At 33.7% G+C, this 18,871-nt stretch overlaps 1 protein-coding gene across 1 annotated transcript; it reads right to left on the reverse strand.

Moving 5' to 3' along the window:
- Positions 1 to 264: 264 nt before the first annotated feature.
- Positions 265 to 867, reverse strand: LOC113339691 (neurofilament light polypeptide-like). The gene is made up of 2 exons (XM_026584926.1): positions 618 to 867; positions 265 to 407 (listed from the first exon to the last, which is right to left on the reverse strand). Exons 1-2 carry the CDS (start codon positions 865 to 867, stop codon positions 265 to 267), a joined length of 393 nt encoding a protein of 130 aa, XP_026440711.1.
- Positions 868 to 18,871: the final 18,004 nt, after the last annotated feature.

Genomic DNA, 18,871 nt, shown 5'->3' on the forward strand with positions numbered 1-18,871 from the left:
GAGTTGGTGAAAGAGGTTGTCCTTATATAGATAAGGACTCAACGGCTATTTTTTTCAAATTCAAATCAAACAATCGGATTTTATGTATGTCTACATAAACCGATTGTGTTCTTACAAAATCATATAAATTGTGCCTCTCAACAATCGGGATTTTTTAATGCACATGTCAAAGTTACAGAACTTTTCTTCAAAAAAATCGGATTACATTTGTGTACATGTAAACCGATTCTAAGAGTTACAGAACTTTTCTTCTTAGCAATCGGGCTACATATTGGTTGATGAAAACCGATTCTTGGCTTCAAAGTTACGGGAGTTTTCTTCATCACAATCGGGTTTTCCTTTAGGGTCTCCTTCTTGTTCTTGAACGACTTCTCTTATCTCTATATCACCTTCCTCGTCACCTTCTTCTTCATCACTTTCACCTTCATCACTTTCACTCTCATCACTTTCTTCTTCAACACCTTTCTTTCTACGGGCACCTTCATCACTTTAATTCTCATCACTTTCTTCTTCAACACCTTTCTTGCCACGGGCATCTTCATCACTTTCACTCTCATCACTTTCTTATTCACCACCTTCCTTGCCACCTTCTTCTTCTTCACTTTCACTCTCATCACTTTCTTCTTCACCACCTTCCTTTGCACCACTTTGTTCTTCATTCCTCTCCTCCTCACCACCTTCTTGTTCAGTAGGTGTATCAGAATCAGGTTCTTCATGTGTTGGTTGCTCCGCTTGAGATGGTGGGTCATTGATGCTGGTCCCTTTGGCTTTACTCCCCGTGGCCCTTCCGTGAGAAGCATTCAAATTTTTACCTCCTTTTTGACGAGGTCCCAAAGGCTTAGGAGTAGCATGGTCATGTTTCCTCATATATTTATTTTCGGCTTGATTTTTTTGCCTATAGAATACGGATTTAAGCGACAAAAAACAATGGAATACAATTCATTTTTAAAGTCATGGTAAATAATTGGTTTACTCGATATACATATAAAACCCGATTCTTAACATAATGCAATCCACAACCGGGTTTTGTTATGTCCTAATGTAAACCGATTCCTGGAATCGGTTTACTCGATATACATATAAAGTTCGTTTCTAAACTAAACAATCGGTTTTTTTGCAGACATATGTAATTGATTCCTAAAAAAAAAAGATCCAGGAACATTGGCTATTTATACAATAACGTTCCCCGTTTCCTTTTCACATACAGAACAATCGGGCTATAAGTTTATGAGCAAAATCCGTTTCTAATAAGAATCGGTTTACTTCATGACTAACATAATCCGATTCTGTGAACACTGAAATTTTTTTATTTTAAAATTCTCGATTTCTAACCTAAATCATGTTACTAAAACCTAGTTTAGAGGATTAGGTTGATAGAAAAGTACCTGATTCAACCCATTTCTTCCTCCTGTGCGATACGAGTGGCTTCGGATTGTTCTTGCACTTCCCTCGTTCTATTTTGAATCGCTTCAACAAGTCCGGGATCGTCGTCGCTAGAATAATTCCTGTTAGTAGCATACTTCATTCTTGTTGTTGGTTTCGACATTTTATAGAAGAAAGAAACGATTAATCGTCGTCGATCATCGACGATTTTTGGTTTGAAAAAAATGGAAAAAGAGGGAGTGGAGGAGGAGATGAATCGGTTTTTATGTGAAAAATAAAAACTGATTTTTGTTAGTTAGGTTTATTAAGGATTGATGGGGATAATTTAGTAATATTAATATTTTTTGAGGGTAATTTTGGTAGTTTACATAAATATTAGACACTCCTTGTCATTGAATTGGTTAGATGAAGTAATCTGTAGGCCCCAGTAAAGTAGCATATGCCCTAATTTAGCCAGGTTATTCAACCTCCTTGTTTTCTATTTTCAGTAGGCACGTATTACATGTTGAAAAGAATGTTATACGTTCAAAGCACTAGCAACATATGTTAATTAACGTGGAAATTTCTGAGGAACCCAAGTTTGGTTCCTCTCTTTTTCAGAAACCTATCATTAAAATGGTATATATGTGTGGCCCAAAGTATAAGATCTACGGTTAAGATCAATAATCTTAGATTGAATTTAAATTTCGCATCGTGCTATCCCGCACTGTCGTTCGGGGAAGAGTTATAAGCTAGCAGGTAGACAGCCGTTGGATGTGAAATGGATGGAGAAGATATCTTTATTTTACTTTTTCTTTTAAAAAGTGACAACTGGGGCCATTTTGGAAGTGTGAATAATTTTTAATAGATCCTCCAGCTTAATCTATTATTAGTATTCCACCTTACTCAAACCCTTCGTCTACTACAACACTAATTTTGATCTTCACCACCTGCAAACCCATTAATTTTTTATTTATTTTTTGAAACACCGCAAACCCACTAATTAAATTCGAGTTTAAGTAACCAGATCCTGTGTATTCTCTTTACTACCACCATCTGCACTCCTACCCTCTGCCGATAGCACCACCGATATCGACCCAAAATTCAAAAGCACTAAAAATCTAGGTTCAATTACAATGAATTTAAATTTGTTCACTTATTATTATATTTGAACATCAACATCAACGTTAATCTTATTCAACTATCAACATACTATTAAACTCACTCACAATCAATGGAAAATAAAAACAAATTAAAATTAAGTACAAAATTGAAATTAATGATTTGAAGTGTTCATATATATAACATCAACATTAGTCGTTTGTACTTCAACATGTACGGGTTTGATCTTCTTATGCACTTTGTTTTCACATTAACAGACCGATCTTCAATAATTTGTGATTGGGTTTAACATCCTCACGGAACTTTATATATTGGGTTGAAAGGGGAAGAGGAAGACGTCATTATAAATGAAAAATAATAATCTACAAGGCTGTAATAAATTTATTAAATTAAGGTAAAGGGTTTATTTACAATTATATCTTATGACAATTGTACAGTCATCACCAATGGTTAGATTTGCAAATAATATTATCATCCAACGAATTTGAACCCGCTAGCTTATAACTCCTCCACGCACTGTTGTGCGGGACAACATTACTCGTGACTATATTATCCTTTTTATTTAATTTGGTTAAAATAATTTATTTAAAATAAAAAAACAATCCATTTTTTACGGTCAGTTTAATTTTAAAAAATAATCCAATTTTCACGGGGTTTGTTCATGGCCAGCAATATTTCCGAAAATATCTTCAGGTAAATCCAATATTTACCAATAGTTATTGCGAATTTGCGATTCAGTTTTGTCCATACTCAACGCCTAAATTATAGCATTCATTGTAGTTATTATTCCTACTGTTGGGAAATTCAAAAATTGATCAAAATATCACCGCTGGGAAATCAGTTGTGGCGGATCTTCATGCTTACCGAAATTCAAAGATCCTTGAAACAATATCTACGGGAAAATCAGTTTTGGTTTAATCACTTTCATACTTTTTGGAAACTAAAAAGATACTCGTTGTTTCCATCTAGCTTATAAACTCTTCATGACCCTGTGATCTTTCACAAACCAGATTTGCTTAATGGCCATTCTCCTTCATCGTTTCTTATTCATCTTTATCTAGTAAAAACGGCTGCTGCTAATCGGAAAAAGCAAAGTGGAACATCTTTGATCTTTCCCCAAAGACGCAAACTATCAGCATCAACTCGAGCTCTGTGCAAATTGGCAGTGTCCATCGATTAAACATTTGTTTATCAAAAAAATTTGATTAAACATTTCAAAATCATTTGGTAAGGGAGAAATGTTATTTCATTTCTACCTGGGTGCATAGACGCGGACATTACAAAATTCTCAAAAAACTAGGACGCTCACACGTATATATATTTATTTATATATACAATCATATATTTATACAGCAAAGTCAAGTGTTTCAATCCTAAAAATTAGAAAATGATGTTACATGTGTATAAATTTCAAAAGAAAAGAAGAGATCATTTGTTTATACACGCCGAAGATCAAGCAATCAATCATTATTAAACACATGGCACAATCAAAATGTATTCTTAGAACAACAAATGCCCAATCAAAGGTATACATGATGTCATTTCCAATTACAAAACTCTAATAAAGACCTAAATGATTGATCTCAATGTTTGTCTTTCTTCATTTAGTTAATAATAGTAAAAATAAGAGAAGAAGTTTAAATGAAAATGAAAAAAAGAAAAACACGCTTCAAACCCGAGTCATATTGGTGCGTGGACAAGCGTCGTGTCAGCGGCCCAAACGCGTCCCGTGTCCAACGCGAATCAAACGCAGACACTGCTCAAAAAATATAGCGTCCGTGCAACCATTTTCTACGTTTCAGTGCTAAAATTACATTACATAAATAACCCATGAAAGGGTTTATATAGTTTCGAATGTATTGGACTATTTTACATTAACCTACCATCTGGAAGTCCAAGTGGCTTTACTTAGTTAAGCCTGATCACGTTGGATAAGGATCAGCTGTTTAGAGCATTTCCAACGGGTTCTGGTGTGCTTCCTACATGTTCATGTAAGAACACATCCTTTGAGAACTTAAAGTCTAATATTTTCATAATTTTAGGAATATCAGAAAGATAGTTTCCAACCATAAATATTTCTACGTTGGTTAGGAATTTTTTAAACCCTTGATTTTAAAAGTAAATATTTAATCCATATGTTAACAACCATAGATATTGGTGACTAGGATGTTTACATTCTCTAAAAGAACCTCTAAAACTAGAGGATGAGTTTGAGGATGTTAGTGTAACTACCTTCCACATTACCTTCACATTTATGGAAAATGGGTCATTTGTCCAAATATTTTTAAAACATGGTTCTAATGGACGAGTAAAAAATACTATGGGTGAAATGAACACCAAAAAAATAGCAAGAATGAAACTGGATTCATCCTGACTTAGACTTAAAAAAGAGCGAAGATGAAACTGGATGCATCCTGGTGTAAATTAAAAATAAGAAAAAGTATTTGAAAATGAGTAGGATGAAACTGTTTACATCATGACTATTTTTACATTCTCGTCCATTTAAACAGTATCAAATTTTACATGTCTTTTTCACCTAGGAATTATTGATTTGGTCTTTTTAACCAATTTTGTGTCACATTTAGCCCTCACATTCCCGTTGGAGAAGGATTTTGATTAAAAACCGTATAAATCCTATGTGGCCTAGTTAATAGAAAGTTGAGAATGTCCCAATGGAGATGCTCTTAGTATTTGTCTCTTGTAGTGATGTATATCTCAACTGGTTGCATCTGCTTGATCAAGTGGTGGGCGGCCACAATTCAAATGTCATCTATTTATAACATTTTTTGGGTTTTATCATGTATTTTTCTTTACGATTGGGTTTTTTGTAAAAGAGTTTGAAAATGAGATATTTTGTAAAAGAATCCTATATTTTTAGGCATATTAGGATCTAGATCATGAAACATGTTGTTGTTATGTTAGGGTGGTAGACTAATTTTGATTGTCAAATTTCTTACAAAAATACCCTTACAAACTAGTTAAACGACATTATGTCCTTGCAACAAAAAACTTGAAAAGACGCACTAGAAGTCTAGAAGTTCGTACATTATACCTTTGACTCAAAAAACTTGAGCAACGGAGAAAAAGACGCATTAGAAGTCTAGAAGTCGATACGGCGCCTCTTCTTTCTATCTCTTTTTTATTTTTTTTTGCTGAGAAACACACCATTGCATTAACTTAAAAGAAAATTACAAACTTCATCCAAAGGTTCTTTTCTCAACAAACTGTCCAAAAAAGGAGGAGAAGAAACCCAAATATTTTTCAAACTAAACTTTCTAGCCTGACGTGCAAGGCGGTCAGCTAGTTTGTTCTTAGGACGCTTATTATAAAAACTTTATAACTATTACAACTAGAAAAGGAAATCCGGCACTCCTCCAACAGATCAATGCATGCATTTCCAATCTATTGCACCCTTGCCTTCATTAACAAAATCCACCAACTGAAGGCAATCACTAACAAACTGGACTTTGGATAGATTCATCTCCAATGCCAAGGAGATAACCAAAATTAGAGATGTTGTCTCAGCACCAACAACACCTGAAATCAATCCAAAATCCGCTCTAGATTGTTTTATTCTTCCTGCATTATCACAAAGAATAATACCAACACCCATATTAAAATTCTTTAAAGATCCATCAACAAACATAATATGATCAACAACCTGAATATAAGTTCTAACATCCAATCTTATAGATTTTTTAGGCAAAGGAGGAGCAATATAAGTGTTAATTAGTCTTCTAGCATCCACAATAACTCTGTCAAGATTTATCGAAACATTTCTAAACACTACATCACATCTTAATCCAGACACACCACATAACAGTAGCTCCAATGCTTGGCCAGTTTACAGCATAAGGATATATACCCAAGATTTTATCAAACCACCACAGAAATATATCTTCAATCCAATCATAATCAGTAACCACTAAATATTGCAGAGATAGAGCAAACCAAATATGAGATGCAATAGGGCAAAGAAAAAACAGGTGCATAACAGATTCAACATCATTTCTACATAATGGGAAGCAGTCATCAACAACAGGATTATAAAGCACAAGGGTTGAATTTACTGGTAACATATGTGCGAAAACTTTCCAGATAAAGAATTTAATATTTGGAAGACAATCTAAAGACCAAACTTTTTTTCCAAAATGAAGCTTCTTCAACTGAACTAGACTCATTCATATAAACTTTGTAAGCTGTCTTAATAGTAAACTCACCATTTTTTGTATGAGCCTGCATAATACTATCTTTTTCTCTAATATTGACTCTTAAAGACCTAATCTTTATAACATCATCAGGAGAAACAAAGAACTGAGAAGCCCTAAATTCCAATTGTTATTCTGAGCATCTATAAGTTCACTAACAAAAGTGTAATCATCAAAATTTGGACTAATCAAAACTGGAGGAGAATTACTACCAAGCAACCAATTAGAAGACCAGATTTTCGTAGAAGTTCCATCATTAATCTTACTCACAATATTAGCTTTTAAGAAAGCCAAACCCTTTACCATACCTTTCCAGATCCAAGAAGAACTATCAACAGCCTTATATATTTCCAATAAGTTTTGATTAGGAAAATACTTATCTCTTAAAAATCTAGAAACCAACTGATCTGGATTTTTACAGATTCTCCAACCGAATTTAGCAATAAAAACCATGTTAGTAGCATAAGAGTTTCTAATACCTAAACCACCACTTAATTTAGACTTACCAATATCATTCCAAGAGTGAAAATAAGCAGCTCGTCTTGGGTTTTTCTTTGACCACCAAAAAACTCTCTAAATCGAATCAATTTTAAAATTAATTTTTTTAGGAAAAGGAAAACACGAAATATGATAAACAGCTAAGCTAGAAAGAACATGCTTAGTAACTACTGTTCTACCAGCACCATTAAGATACTTTTCAATAAGGAACTGAAACATCTTAGTTTTATCCCTTTTAACAAATAAAGGAGTACCAAGATACTTTTCAGAACTACTCAGAAATTTAATCCCCAAAGTTTTTGAAAGTAACTTCACATGTTTATGATGCATCTTACTGCTAGTGAAAAAACCAGATTTCTCTAAGTTGATAGCTTGACCCGAGGCCTTCGCAAAAATGTTTATAATCTTCATAAGACTTCTTGCATAAGCTAAAGAAGCTTTTAAGAAAAGCATGCAGTCGTCTGCGAAAAATAAGTGAGAAATCGAGGGACTATTTTTCCTCAATTTAAAACCTTGGATAATTTTATCATTTTCACCTTTCAGTAATAGCTGAGATAAAGTTTCCATACAAATGATAAAAATATAAGGAGATAAGCAATCTCCCTGACTAATACCCCTAATAGGATAAAAAACCTCTCCCGGCAAGCCGTTAACTAAAATTGAATAAGGCACCGTACTAATACATTGATATATCATTTGGCATCAGTCTTCCGAAAAACCAAGCTTTTTAAAAACAGAAATTATGAAGGACCATTCTAGTCTATCGAAAGCTTTCGAAAGATCTAGTTTAATGGCCATAAAACCACTTTTGTTATTTTTTCTCTTTTTAGTTTTAAAAGAATGCAAGATTTCATGACTAATTATGATATTGTCCCGAATCTGTCTATTTGCTATAAATGCAGATTGAAAAGGGGAAATAAGAGAATCAAGAAGAGGTTTTAAACGATTTGTTAAAATTTTTGAAATAATTTTATAAATATTGTTAGTTAAACTAATAGGTCTAAAATCATTAGGATAGGAAGGGTTATTTACCTTTGGAATAAACGCAATGAAAGAATGGTTTAACTGTTTGAGAAGAAACTTATTGCGAAAAAAAGATTGAACATGATTTATAACCTCAGTTGAAACTTCCTCCCAATTATCCCTGAAAAACCCCCTGGAAAAAACCATCAGGTCCCGGAGATTTCCAAGGAGCCATATCGTTACAGTAGAGTGGATTTCTTCAATATTAGGAATTGCTACTAAGTCTGCATTCATTTCTTCTGTAATAATTGGCATAACATCTTTGAAGACTTCATCAATATCAACATTACTTGGCAAATAAGAAGTATAAATACCTTTAAAATGATTTGATAGTAGAGAAACAACTAGCTCTCTGCTCTCCAACCAATTACCCTGATTATCTCTTAAAGTACTTCCTAAGCTTAACTGAGTTATGAAAGAAATTTGTATTCTTATCATATTGAGTAAAGTAGTCAATTCTCGATTTTTGTTTATAAAAAGAGTTTTCAATCTCATACCAGAAATCTAGTTGCTTAGAATAATTCAAAATATAAGTACCTATCAATGGAGTATAGGGCATAGACTGAATCTTCTCAATTTCAAAATTTAACTTAGCTATAGTAGATTTAATATGACCGAAAGAATTTAAGTTCCATTTGCTAAGGTTTTGCTTAAGATTTTTAAGCTTACCAGCAACAATAAAACTTGGCGAACCATTAGCTCCTTTGTTCCAGGAATTAATAAGCACATTCTTAAAGTCAGGGCTTAGCTGCCAACATTTAAAGAACTTGTACGGAATATTAAGACCTTGTTCATAATGAAAACACTTTAATAAGATAGGAATATGATCAGAAAAATTCCTTCCTAGATTAGTTACCCTAGTATGAGGCAGAACCGAGACCCATTTACCATTCATAAAATCCCTATCTAGTTTTTTAAAAATCAATTCTGACGGATTCTTAAACCTTCGATTACACCAAGTAAAAGGATTTCCGAAAGAAAAATTTTCATTCATTTTTAACTGAGTTAAGCTATTTCGAACAAAATCCGGAGCAAAAGAACTTTCAGGATTACCACCCTGCTTTTCCGAAGCATGCAATATAAAGTTAAAATCACCTAATAAAATCCAAGGTCTATTTCCATCTTCATACATATGATTTAAGTAATTCCATTGATTTCTTAAACCTAGAGCATTCAGAGAACCATAGATGAAAGAAACCATACAATTTATGATAGCCGGAGTTATATCACAGACGATATGAATCATGTTAAATGCATTACCAATCACTTCAATATTAGAATTTGCAAAATATCCTAAAGCTTGACCCCCAGATTTACCAACAGAAGGTACCACATACCACGAATCATAAGGAAGATGATGATTAAACTTATGTATTGTTTCAGTGTCTACCATAGTTACTAATAGACAAATTACTTTGGGTTTAAATTTCTTATAAATGTTTAACGCATGAAGCCATTTTTTATCCGAGCAGCAACCATTCATATTCCAACAAAGAAATTTCATGGTTCTAAACTAATATAAATTATTAAGCAAGAAGAAAACGACAAATAAAATACTGATTAGATTAAAGGTTTAAAGAAAACTTACAAGGTTATGAGCAGAGGCAGGCTCAACATCCATAGAGTCCATAGAATCCATCATCATGTGATTTACTTCATTTTCAAATTCTTCTTCAGTGATAAGAGGCTCAGGAGGTAAAACTGTGATATGAGTAGGTTCATAGACAACTTCTTTATCCAGACAACTATCTAAAACTTGACTGCTTGACCCTAAAATCTCCGAAGACTGATTGACAATCATATCTGAAGTATAACTAAGTTCAGTGGAAGAGCTAAACATAACTCCAGAGATAGTGAAAATAGTTTGATAAATAGTAGTACAAGAAGCTGACTAAAAGACATTAGATTCTAAAATTTCCGGACCCAACACACTACTTCTACCCATATTGAAAGAAACCCCAATGGGAGGAGAGAAAGGTGGTAAAGATACCAAATGAGGCCAGCAGGGAGTAGGAACCATAAAAGAAGCAGAGGAACTCGAACTAGAACCAACAAAGACAGATTCAACATTCGGCCTAGATCTTTTACCATTTCTATCATGAATAACCATGCTCAGCAGAAGTAGAGATATTCGGAGATAAAATCAAAGGACAAGAAGAGGACTGAGCAAATCCATTAACAGGAGATGAACTAGGATCCTTAATAGTCAAAGCAGCAACAGAAGGAAAAGGCGGTAAAACAGCAGACAGTAAAGGTAGAGTATGAGAACATGAACCTTGTACATTACCAATTGGCTGAAGACTAAATGCACAAGCCGAGGTTTGTGCAGCTGCATCAATAGGGGAACCCGAGCCAGCAGAAGCAGAGATCATAGTCTTCTTTGAAACACCAGAACTTTCCCCTTTTCAGAAACCACCTTAGATAAAGCAACATGAGTAGCATTAGATGAAGCAGCAGGTAGAGCTCTCACAAAAATTATATACTGGATTTCCTCACACTTGACTTCATCATGATACAATACAAAACATTTTGTGCAAGCATGAAAAGGTAACTTGGGGTAAAAAGCAGACATAGTATAAGTTTTCCCAGAAGTGTTGAAAACCACTTTCTTGGCCATTAGAGACTTTAAAGGCACCATAACCTTTGCTTCATAAAAGTTCCCCATAGGAGTTTCCACAGATTCAATCTTACCAAACTGTTCTATAATCTCCGTAGCTTTGCCTTTGTTAATGAGAGCAGTTGGGATAGTTAGTTGGACAGGCATTAGAGTTTTATCCCAAACCAAATTGTATATATAATTTGAGGTCGAAATAATGGCTCCAGAATGAAAGTTAGGCCAAAAGCTTGAATTCTAGAGCTCCTGATCCCCGACCAATAGGAATAGAGGATTTTAATTTATTTTTCAATTTTGGATAAACATCACACAGACCCATTGCTCCACGCAACCGTTGTTATCTACTCTCCAAGCCATAATTCTTCTACGCAAACCCTATTTCTTCTTCTATTTCCCGCATCCTACTTTTCTTCTTCGTTCTCCTGTGTGTTCTAACTCTTAATGATTTCTTTTTCTTTGTTCTATTGTTCTGTATTGGTATTCATTTTTTCATCTTTGGTTTTTGCAAGGTTTATCTCTATCGTGTAATGGAGTAATGGAGGGAAAGAACAACAACACATATAGACGCTCAATTAAAACAACAAAATATTTGTATTGGTATTAGAAAATCCGACCCCTTATCCAAATTTTTTCCGTTCATCTATTTGATTTTTTTTTTTGTTAAAGTTTCCTTATAATCATTCAATATCTTCTGAATTTTTTGTTAGGATTTTTAATCAGTTTTTTTTCGTTTCATCTGTAAGCTAAAGAGTTAACTGTTCTTTTAGTGTGTTCACTTTTAATCTTAAAGCTAGCTAATCTCCCTTCATGTATTTTCTTGATATTGATAGATCAGGAACCTTTAGTGTGGGAAGCATTACACACGCTATAGTCATATTGCGGACATGTTTAGGGTTGTATCCCTGCTTCTGTTTTCTTCAATTGGGGCCTTAAGCACTTCTTCTTAGAGTTTTTCCTTACTTGCATTTTACTTTTTATTTATTTGTCTGTGCGTATACTGCTATATTAAAGAGGTTTTGCAACAAACAGTAACTGTGTATATTTCCTTGATAGGTGAAGTAGCTTCTTTGTATGTTGATGTGGCAGGTGATGATTTTCACGACGGGGTCTACCTTGAAAACACCATGAGGTATCTGGATTCTGGAACTTACAATATGCTAGATTCATTATTTTTGCTAAACGCTTCATTTGGTGAAGTATTTATACAATGTAACTTTTGTCTTTTGACCTGTAGGTGGATAATTTTCACCCTTTAGTCAAGTTATAGATTTTTTAATAATTTCATCATATTTGAATGTTTATGCTCAATTTTGAAAAAGCTGTATGCTTGCTATGAAATATATACACTGTATTGATTGAGATGAACTAAATTCTGAGTAAGTAAAACATTAGTAGGACATCACTCTATTACAATATGTGTCTCCAACTACTGTTTTTTACAGTACTAGGTACATTTGAAGTCATTGTTTACTCGCCATTTAATTATCTAATCTATGTGATTTTTTTTTTGTCTTATGCAAGGTAGAAAAAATCTCATTATCGATTAGGTTTTCTTTTAGGCCGATTTCTATTTAATTTTTTTGCTAAAATTTAAACATGTTCTTCTTATTTTTGTAACATACTCTTAGTTGATTAACTACCTGTTTGATCAATTTGCAATTTTGTTGATGTCTTGATGACATAACCATTAAGTTCACTTCAGCAATTGTTTGTTTCTCCACTGACATTGCTTCGTTTTGCATTTTGCGTAAAATCATGCATTTTGCGTTACTTATAGTTATTATTCCTCAAAACAACAAATGATTGACAAAAACAAAGATTCTTAAAAGGTAATTTCCATATACACGTACTGCTAAAGCTCAATTTCTCGGTTGCTAAAACTTCTTTGATGACCATGATTTCAATTAATTATGCTACATAAGAATGAAATTTATGGTGAAATTTGTTTTGATGAGTGTTTTAGTAAGGCTAGGTTTTGTTAGTTGTCTCGCCGCGGGTGAGCATCTTCGAAAGGAACGGAAGACTTCATTCAAGAAGATGGAAGATCTCCTGCATGCTTAATAGTCAACATGGTCTCAAGGGATAATACTGAATTCCTAACTGGAATGTGTTAGTGGTTGTACATCTACTCTTTTGTGCTTTTAGAAGCATATCCGGTAAGATGTATTTATACTAACCCAGTTCAAGTTACGAGAACACTGTTATTTGCATTAATGTTGTCAATTTGGGTAAGCCACTGTCGCATAACTTTCATTATTCTTATCCCATATTTATGAAATTTGTGTTTTTGATTGTAATATAATCGTTGTCAGCCAAGTAGCTAGGTTAAGAAAAAAAATGTTGATAGTGAATTTTGTTGATAGTGTTTTTGATCTTGCCTTCTGTAGTCATCAGGTTCAAATGATTTTTTTGAATATATTGACATGCTTTCATGGTCACTTACCAGTGGCAAGACTATCTATTAATTGTTAGTAATTTATGCTTATGAGCGAGTGAGATAAATGCATATTTCTTCATTATATCAGGTGAAATCACAAAGTAAAACACTTCGAGACAAAACATCTAAAATTCTCAGTTCATGTTGTTTTGAGATGTCACTAACCGAACTGGAATAACTATTTTTTTTTATTATTTCAGCGGCGATGGTGGTGGAGGTGGTTATGGTGATAGTGGGGACGTAAGCAAAGATGGAGTCTCTGGGTCGGAAAGACATCTACAACAACAGACAGTTTGTAGTGTGCGGTGATAGGATCTGTATAAAATTTGCCGCCATGTTCATGTAATAAGAAGCAACAATGTAAACGTTGATATAAATAGGGAGGAAAATATCCATGTAGTCGCAAAATGAATATCAAGTAACTGTTTCTTAGTAGTTGTTTCGTTATTTGAGTACTTCTTGAGAAAGAGGTGGTGAATTATGTAGGATTCCTGATGTCAATACTTAATAGTGCCGAACTGTAAACTATGTTAGTTGTCAACTTCAAAATACTTATTGAAGATTGGAAAAAAATTGGGCCTTCTGTCTATCTGTGTTTTATCTGACGTGCTAATACTCTGCAATCTCTATATTTTCAGCTAATATAATAACCCAACTAATAACTGGAAATAAATTTTTTCCTACAACTATCGATTTTATAATACTCTGCGAAATCTATGAAAGTAGATGCTAAGATTGACACAATAAGAACGACCCATCTCTACATTTTCAACAAAAATAAAAATACAGAGAAGATGATCGAGTTACATTAATTTATCCTCGTGCAATGCACGGGCAAGACACTAGTCAAATACAGATTCCAGCTCACCCAAGGGCTGAACTGCAAGAAGCTGACCAAAAAGCAAAGTTGACCTAGCAGCCATGGCCAAATCCAGGTCAGAACTTTCTTGAACATGATAACAAAAAGATTTAAGAAACCCTCCATCCCTTGGATAAAAGGCTTAGCTAGCTTAAAGTCAGCAGAGTTAATTGTACACACTCTGTTCAAATGATGCTTAACTGAAGTTTTGTGGTAGTTACGATATTGATCACACATCAAACCTGCTAACCTAAAAGATAAATTCTTCTACATCTTCATCTAGATCTAGAACCCTCACATTATCTTCAGGCACAACCATAATCACTCAGAATTGAAAAGAACACAGACTAATGAAAAAAACAAAATAGAGAGAAGCTTTCTATTGAAGAAAAAGAACTAAGAGACTCATAAAATATGAAGCATCTATTTATAAAATGTAAAAGAAGAAACATAAATAAATTTACTTGCATCCCAATTCAATGTATCTTCTCTGAGTAGTCTGTATTTAGCTTACCCAAAAACAAAAATTGTACTCCACAGACCAACATACTATCAGCAGAAATAACAGACCCAAGATTTCTAGCATCTAAAATTGCCAAGTGTTACAAGAATTATGATCAAAACTGCTCTCTAGATAGGTTGAAACATTAGTATAATCAGGAATTATTAAAAAATAATTGTTACTTTAATCTTCAAAATTATTATCCAATATTAAACTTGCACTATTCAATTGGGAAAACTGGTACTAGCAATTTCCAAAGACAAACCCTTAGAATTCTTCAAACAAAGCAAGAAACAAGAAGAACCTATAAGTCTAGAGAACATGAAATTATTAGCCTAAGCACAATCCAAGGGAAATAAAATCTCTTAATAATTCAACCAAGATGTTAGTCTAAGTTCAGAAGTTGTGATACCAATTCATTAAAAAACAAATCCCTACAAGAAGTAGGATCTCAGAATGCTAAGAATAACATCCAAGCACAATCTTCAGAGAAAAATCAATCAAACCAATAAAATAGCTTTTATGGGAGCAATGAACCATACCCGGAAGAGACCTCTATTAATCAAATAATTCATCTATCTCTTGTTTAATCTTATGATGATGAAAACCGAACCCGATGCTGCCGCCTACCTCATCTCATAACCTAATCAGAAAAGATAAGAAATTAAAAGGATTAGAAAATTGATTGTAATAAGATTAACCAAAGAAGAAAATACAGAGATTTAAATCAAAATCAATAAGCAAATTTAAACTCAAAAGTAATCAATTGATAGATGAATAAAAAAGAAGATTGATCTGATAAGACTAGACCAACAGAAACTAGGGTTTTGAAAATCTAAATAGGAGAAAGAAATCTAAGAGAAACTATTAAAACAATTAGATCATTGGGAAGATAAGGATTAAGAAAAGATTATAATAACATAGAATATGAACAAATCTAAACAGAAGAAGAGAAATTAATCGAAGAAGACGATGAAATTTTTTGAAATTGACTAAGTCAGCGTCGCCTGACCAATCGCCCTTATATATGTTCGAGAAACATAAAAAAAAAAGAAAAAAAAATCTCTTTTTTTATTCACCATGATTGTTTTATTGCCAAGAGTGAATACGATAACCATTATTATTTTGGAATTTATATATAGAATATGTTTGTGCTACATTTAAATGTAAAATTTCTAATCTTATATGTTAGAACTCACCATAAAATTTTAATTTAACGTACGATTCGATTCTTCATAGTGAAAAACGAGTCTTTCAACTTTTTCTCGTCATATTTTTGTTTTTCTAATCTTATATGTGTACTACATTATCTGAGGAATTTTTTTTTTGAACTAAATAAAAGGCCCTACGATTAAGTTTGCACAAGGCCCTACTAGACTCAGGATCGGCTCTGCCCCCATTAATTGGAAAACCCTTGAAGAGTGGTAAAGGAATATTCGGAACTGCTACTACAATGCTTTGGATCAGTTTGGAAGTGAAGTAATGACAATTATAATTGTATAAACTAATCAGACAACCACATATGCAAAAAAAAAGAACTTTTCTGCTGCTGATCAATGTCATATACCTAGTATAATATTGGAGTGCCCACATCGTACTCAAGGGGGTAGTTAGTTGTTGTTGGTATTTAGCTTAGAAGTGGGTGTCTTTATCAATTGTGATGAGTGGGTTAGATGTAAACATCTGGTGGCATTGTAGATGTAGATGCTTGGTTTTGTCTCTATCTTTATAAGCTAATCGAGTCTGTAAGAGAAAATCAAGCAGATTATTAATCAATAGAACTTTGTTTTTCAGATTGTGTTCATTTGAACTCAGAGAGGTTTGATTCTCACGAATGAAGAGAGGTTTATCCTCACGTCATCAACCCAATAATGTCATTATACATAAGTACATGACAATCAACTGATGAGATTGGGTGTCCAATTGTAATAAAAAACAGGGTTAATCTTTTTAAACAGTCTTAGCATTTGACTAAAGTCAAAGGTTAAGTAGCGGGCTTCTAACGGTCTTCCGTTAGTCTACAATCCAAACACATCAAAGGCATGTTTTAGGACCCAGACCCTATAATATGACCAAAAACGTACGATTATTTTACAAAATATGTCTTGGAAAATCTTATACTTTTTATCTATGTTGTAATATGACCCAGACCCACTAAACTCTGGACCAGCGTCTAGAAATAAAAGGTGCCAAGGCGAGGAGACATGACCAAATATATTTATTTATTTATTTTTGAGCGCCTACGGCACCTAAGGAAGGCTTAAGCTCTAGGCCAGACCAGGCGATGGGCTTGACGTCTCGTCTCGCCCAACGTCTTTTACAACATAGCTTTGTATTTATAATACTTATTGGTATTATTGAACATCGACTTTATTTATTTATGGTTCACCAAAATCGTTTTGGGCTTAGATGATTAACATTATCATTTTAAGGACGATTTTTTACATATTCCTCCAGAGTTGAGACTTTTATTTCTCGATAAAAAAAATACTACCTCTATTTCTATAAAAATGCTAGTATTATTTTTTTCATTTTACCTAAAATGAAGAGAAAAATGATAATAACATTTTTGCAGGAACGGAGGGTGACTTTTTCTAACTTGTTCGAGAAAAATCAACATACAATGGACTTTAAATTCCTCTGTGTGGTTTTTAAATTCCTTGTATTTGCTGTTGTATTCGTAATAGCGGGCGATTCCTGTAGTGCTTACAGTACTTGTAACAGGCAGTTTTATCTTGGATACGACTCCATCGCATGGTGTTAGCATCAATCATTTTTGAGGCGTATTGATGAACTATCGTGATAAGGACTACTGGATGATCAAGTGATTATGTCCTCTGTTTGCTGATTTCAATTGAGCTTTTATTTCAGTTATCAGAAATCTATGTTTTTAACATCATTACTTTCAATATTTTATTGTTGCAGTTTCGACAATTACTTGGGGTAACATAGTTACATACGAATAAGATTCTGAAAGATCAAATGTTAGATTATTTTTTCTCACATATTACAGCGCGTTCAGTTCGGGGAATCGGGAGCCAAACAATTCAATTCCGAGGGAATGGGCCCGATTCTCCCAACGAAACATCACCAAAAATGGATTATCCTATAATCTTGATTCCGAGAATCCAATTCCTGGAAATGGATTATCCTATAATCCTGTTGATAACTTGATCCGAGCACGCTATTGGTGTTTAGGTTCTTTTGAATAAAATTTGTTTTTGTTGCTTACCAGGTGAAAACAAAGATAATATTTGTTGATAACTTGATCCAATTTGTTGTTGTTGCTTACCAGGAGAAAATTTGTTTTTCTAATAAAATATTTGTTTCTTACACTTCCGGTTTGTCCAGCGCCTAGTTAGCAATTCGGCATATAATACGCGAACTGATCCGTATTATACTGAAACGCGTATCATACCCGTCCGACTCAATTCCCGCACTCAGTACGCGGCTTTTCTGGAGTGGCCGAATAATCCGCGTAATATACGGAGTCGTGATTTATTCGGGCAGAAAATTCGTTGGCTAAACTGGGCTTGGTTTACTTAAATCGTTCGTTGTTCGTTGTACTGGACCTACTCTAACTAGGACTACTTGGACGGCACCGATTCTCATACTTTAAGGTTATTTTTCCAAAAAATTGTATGAAGCGGAGGTCGAACTCACCACCTCAGGTGCACTAACTTAACCCCAAACCACAAGGTTGTGATTAAATTTTGCTGTTATGTTTGTATATTTATTTTAACTATATTTATATAACTCATGAAATTTATGTTTTCCCTACTTGGCGAATTTTACGTCCCGAACTCGTATCTGTAAACGAATTATACACGTACGCATGCCGTTCCGAACTATTTTCGTATCACGAATCGTTGACCGGATTTTTGACCGAATTTAAATTTTACGAATCCGTATAATACTCGTACGTATCACATTCCGAACGTTTCCCGTATCCCAAATTGCTAACTAGGGTCTAGCGGTCCAGGAAGAAGTGTAAGAAACAAGGGGAACTTAGGGGGAGACCCAAAATAAATAATATTCTCATTGTCAGACCCACAATTAATTTTAGATACCGTGACACCCAAAATTATCTGAAATTAATAAGAATCAATACATAACTCTTTATGCATACTATTTTTTACAGGCATAACTCGTTATGCAACCTAATTTTTCAGGGGTATAATTGGTAACACAACTTGGATATAACATATCTAAAAATCCGCGCCTTGAAATTTTACAAATTTTATAT

The sequence above is a fragment of the Papaver somniferum genome, unplaced genomic scaffold (genome assembly GCF_003573695.1).
Source record: "Papaver somniferum cultivar HN1 unplaced genomic scaffold, ASM357369v1 unplaced-scaffold_21, whole genome shotgun sequence".
Lineage (NCBI taxonomy): Eukaryota > Viridiplantae > Streptophyta > Magnoliopsida > Ranunculales > Papaveraceae > Papaver > Papaver somniferum.

Coding starts and splice junctions, on each gene's coding strand:
- LOC113339691 (XM_026584926.1), bottom strand. CDS start 867: ATGAGGAAACATGACCATGCTACTCCTAAGCCTTTGGGACCTCGTCAA. Junction 408..617: donor GGAAGGTGGTGAAGAAGAAA/GTGATGAGAGTG, acceptor AAAGTGATGAAG/AAGAAGGTGACGAGGAAGGT.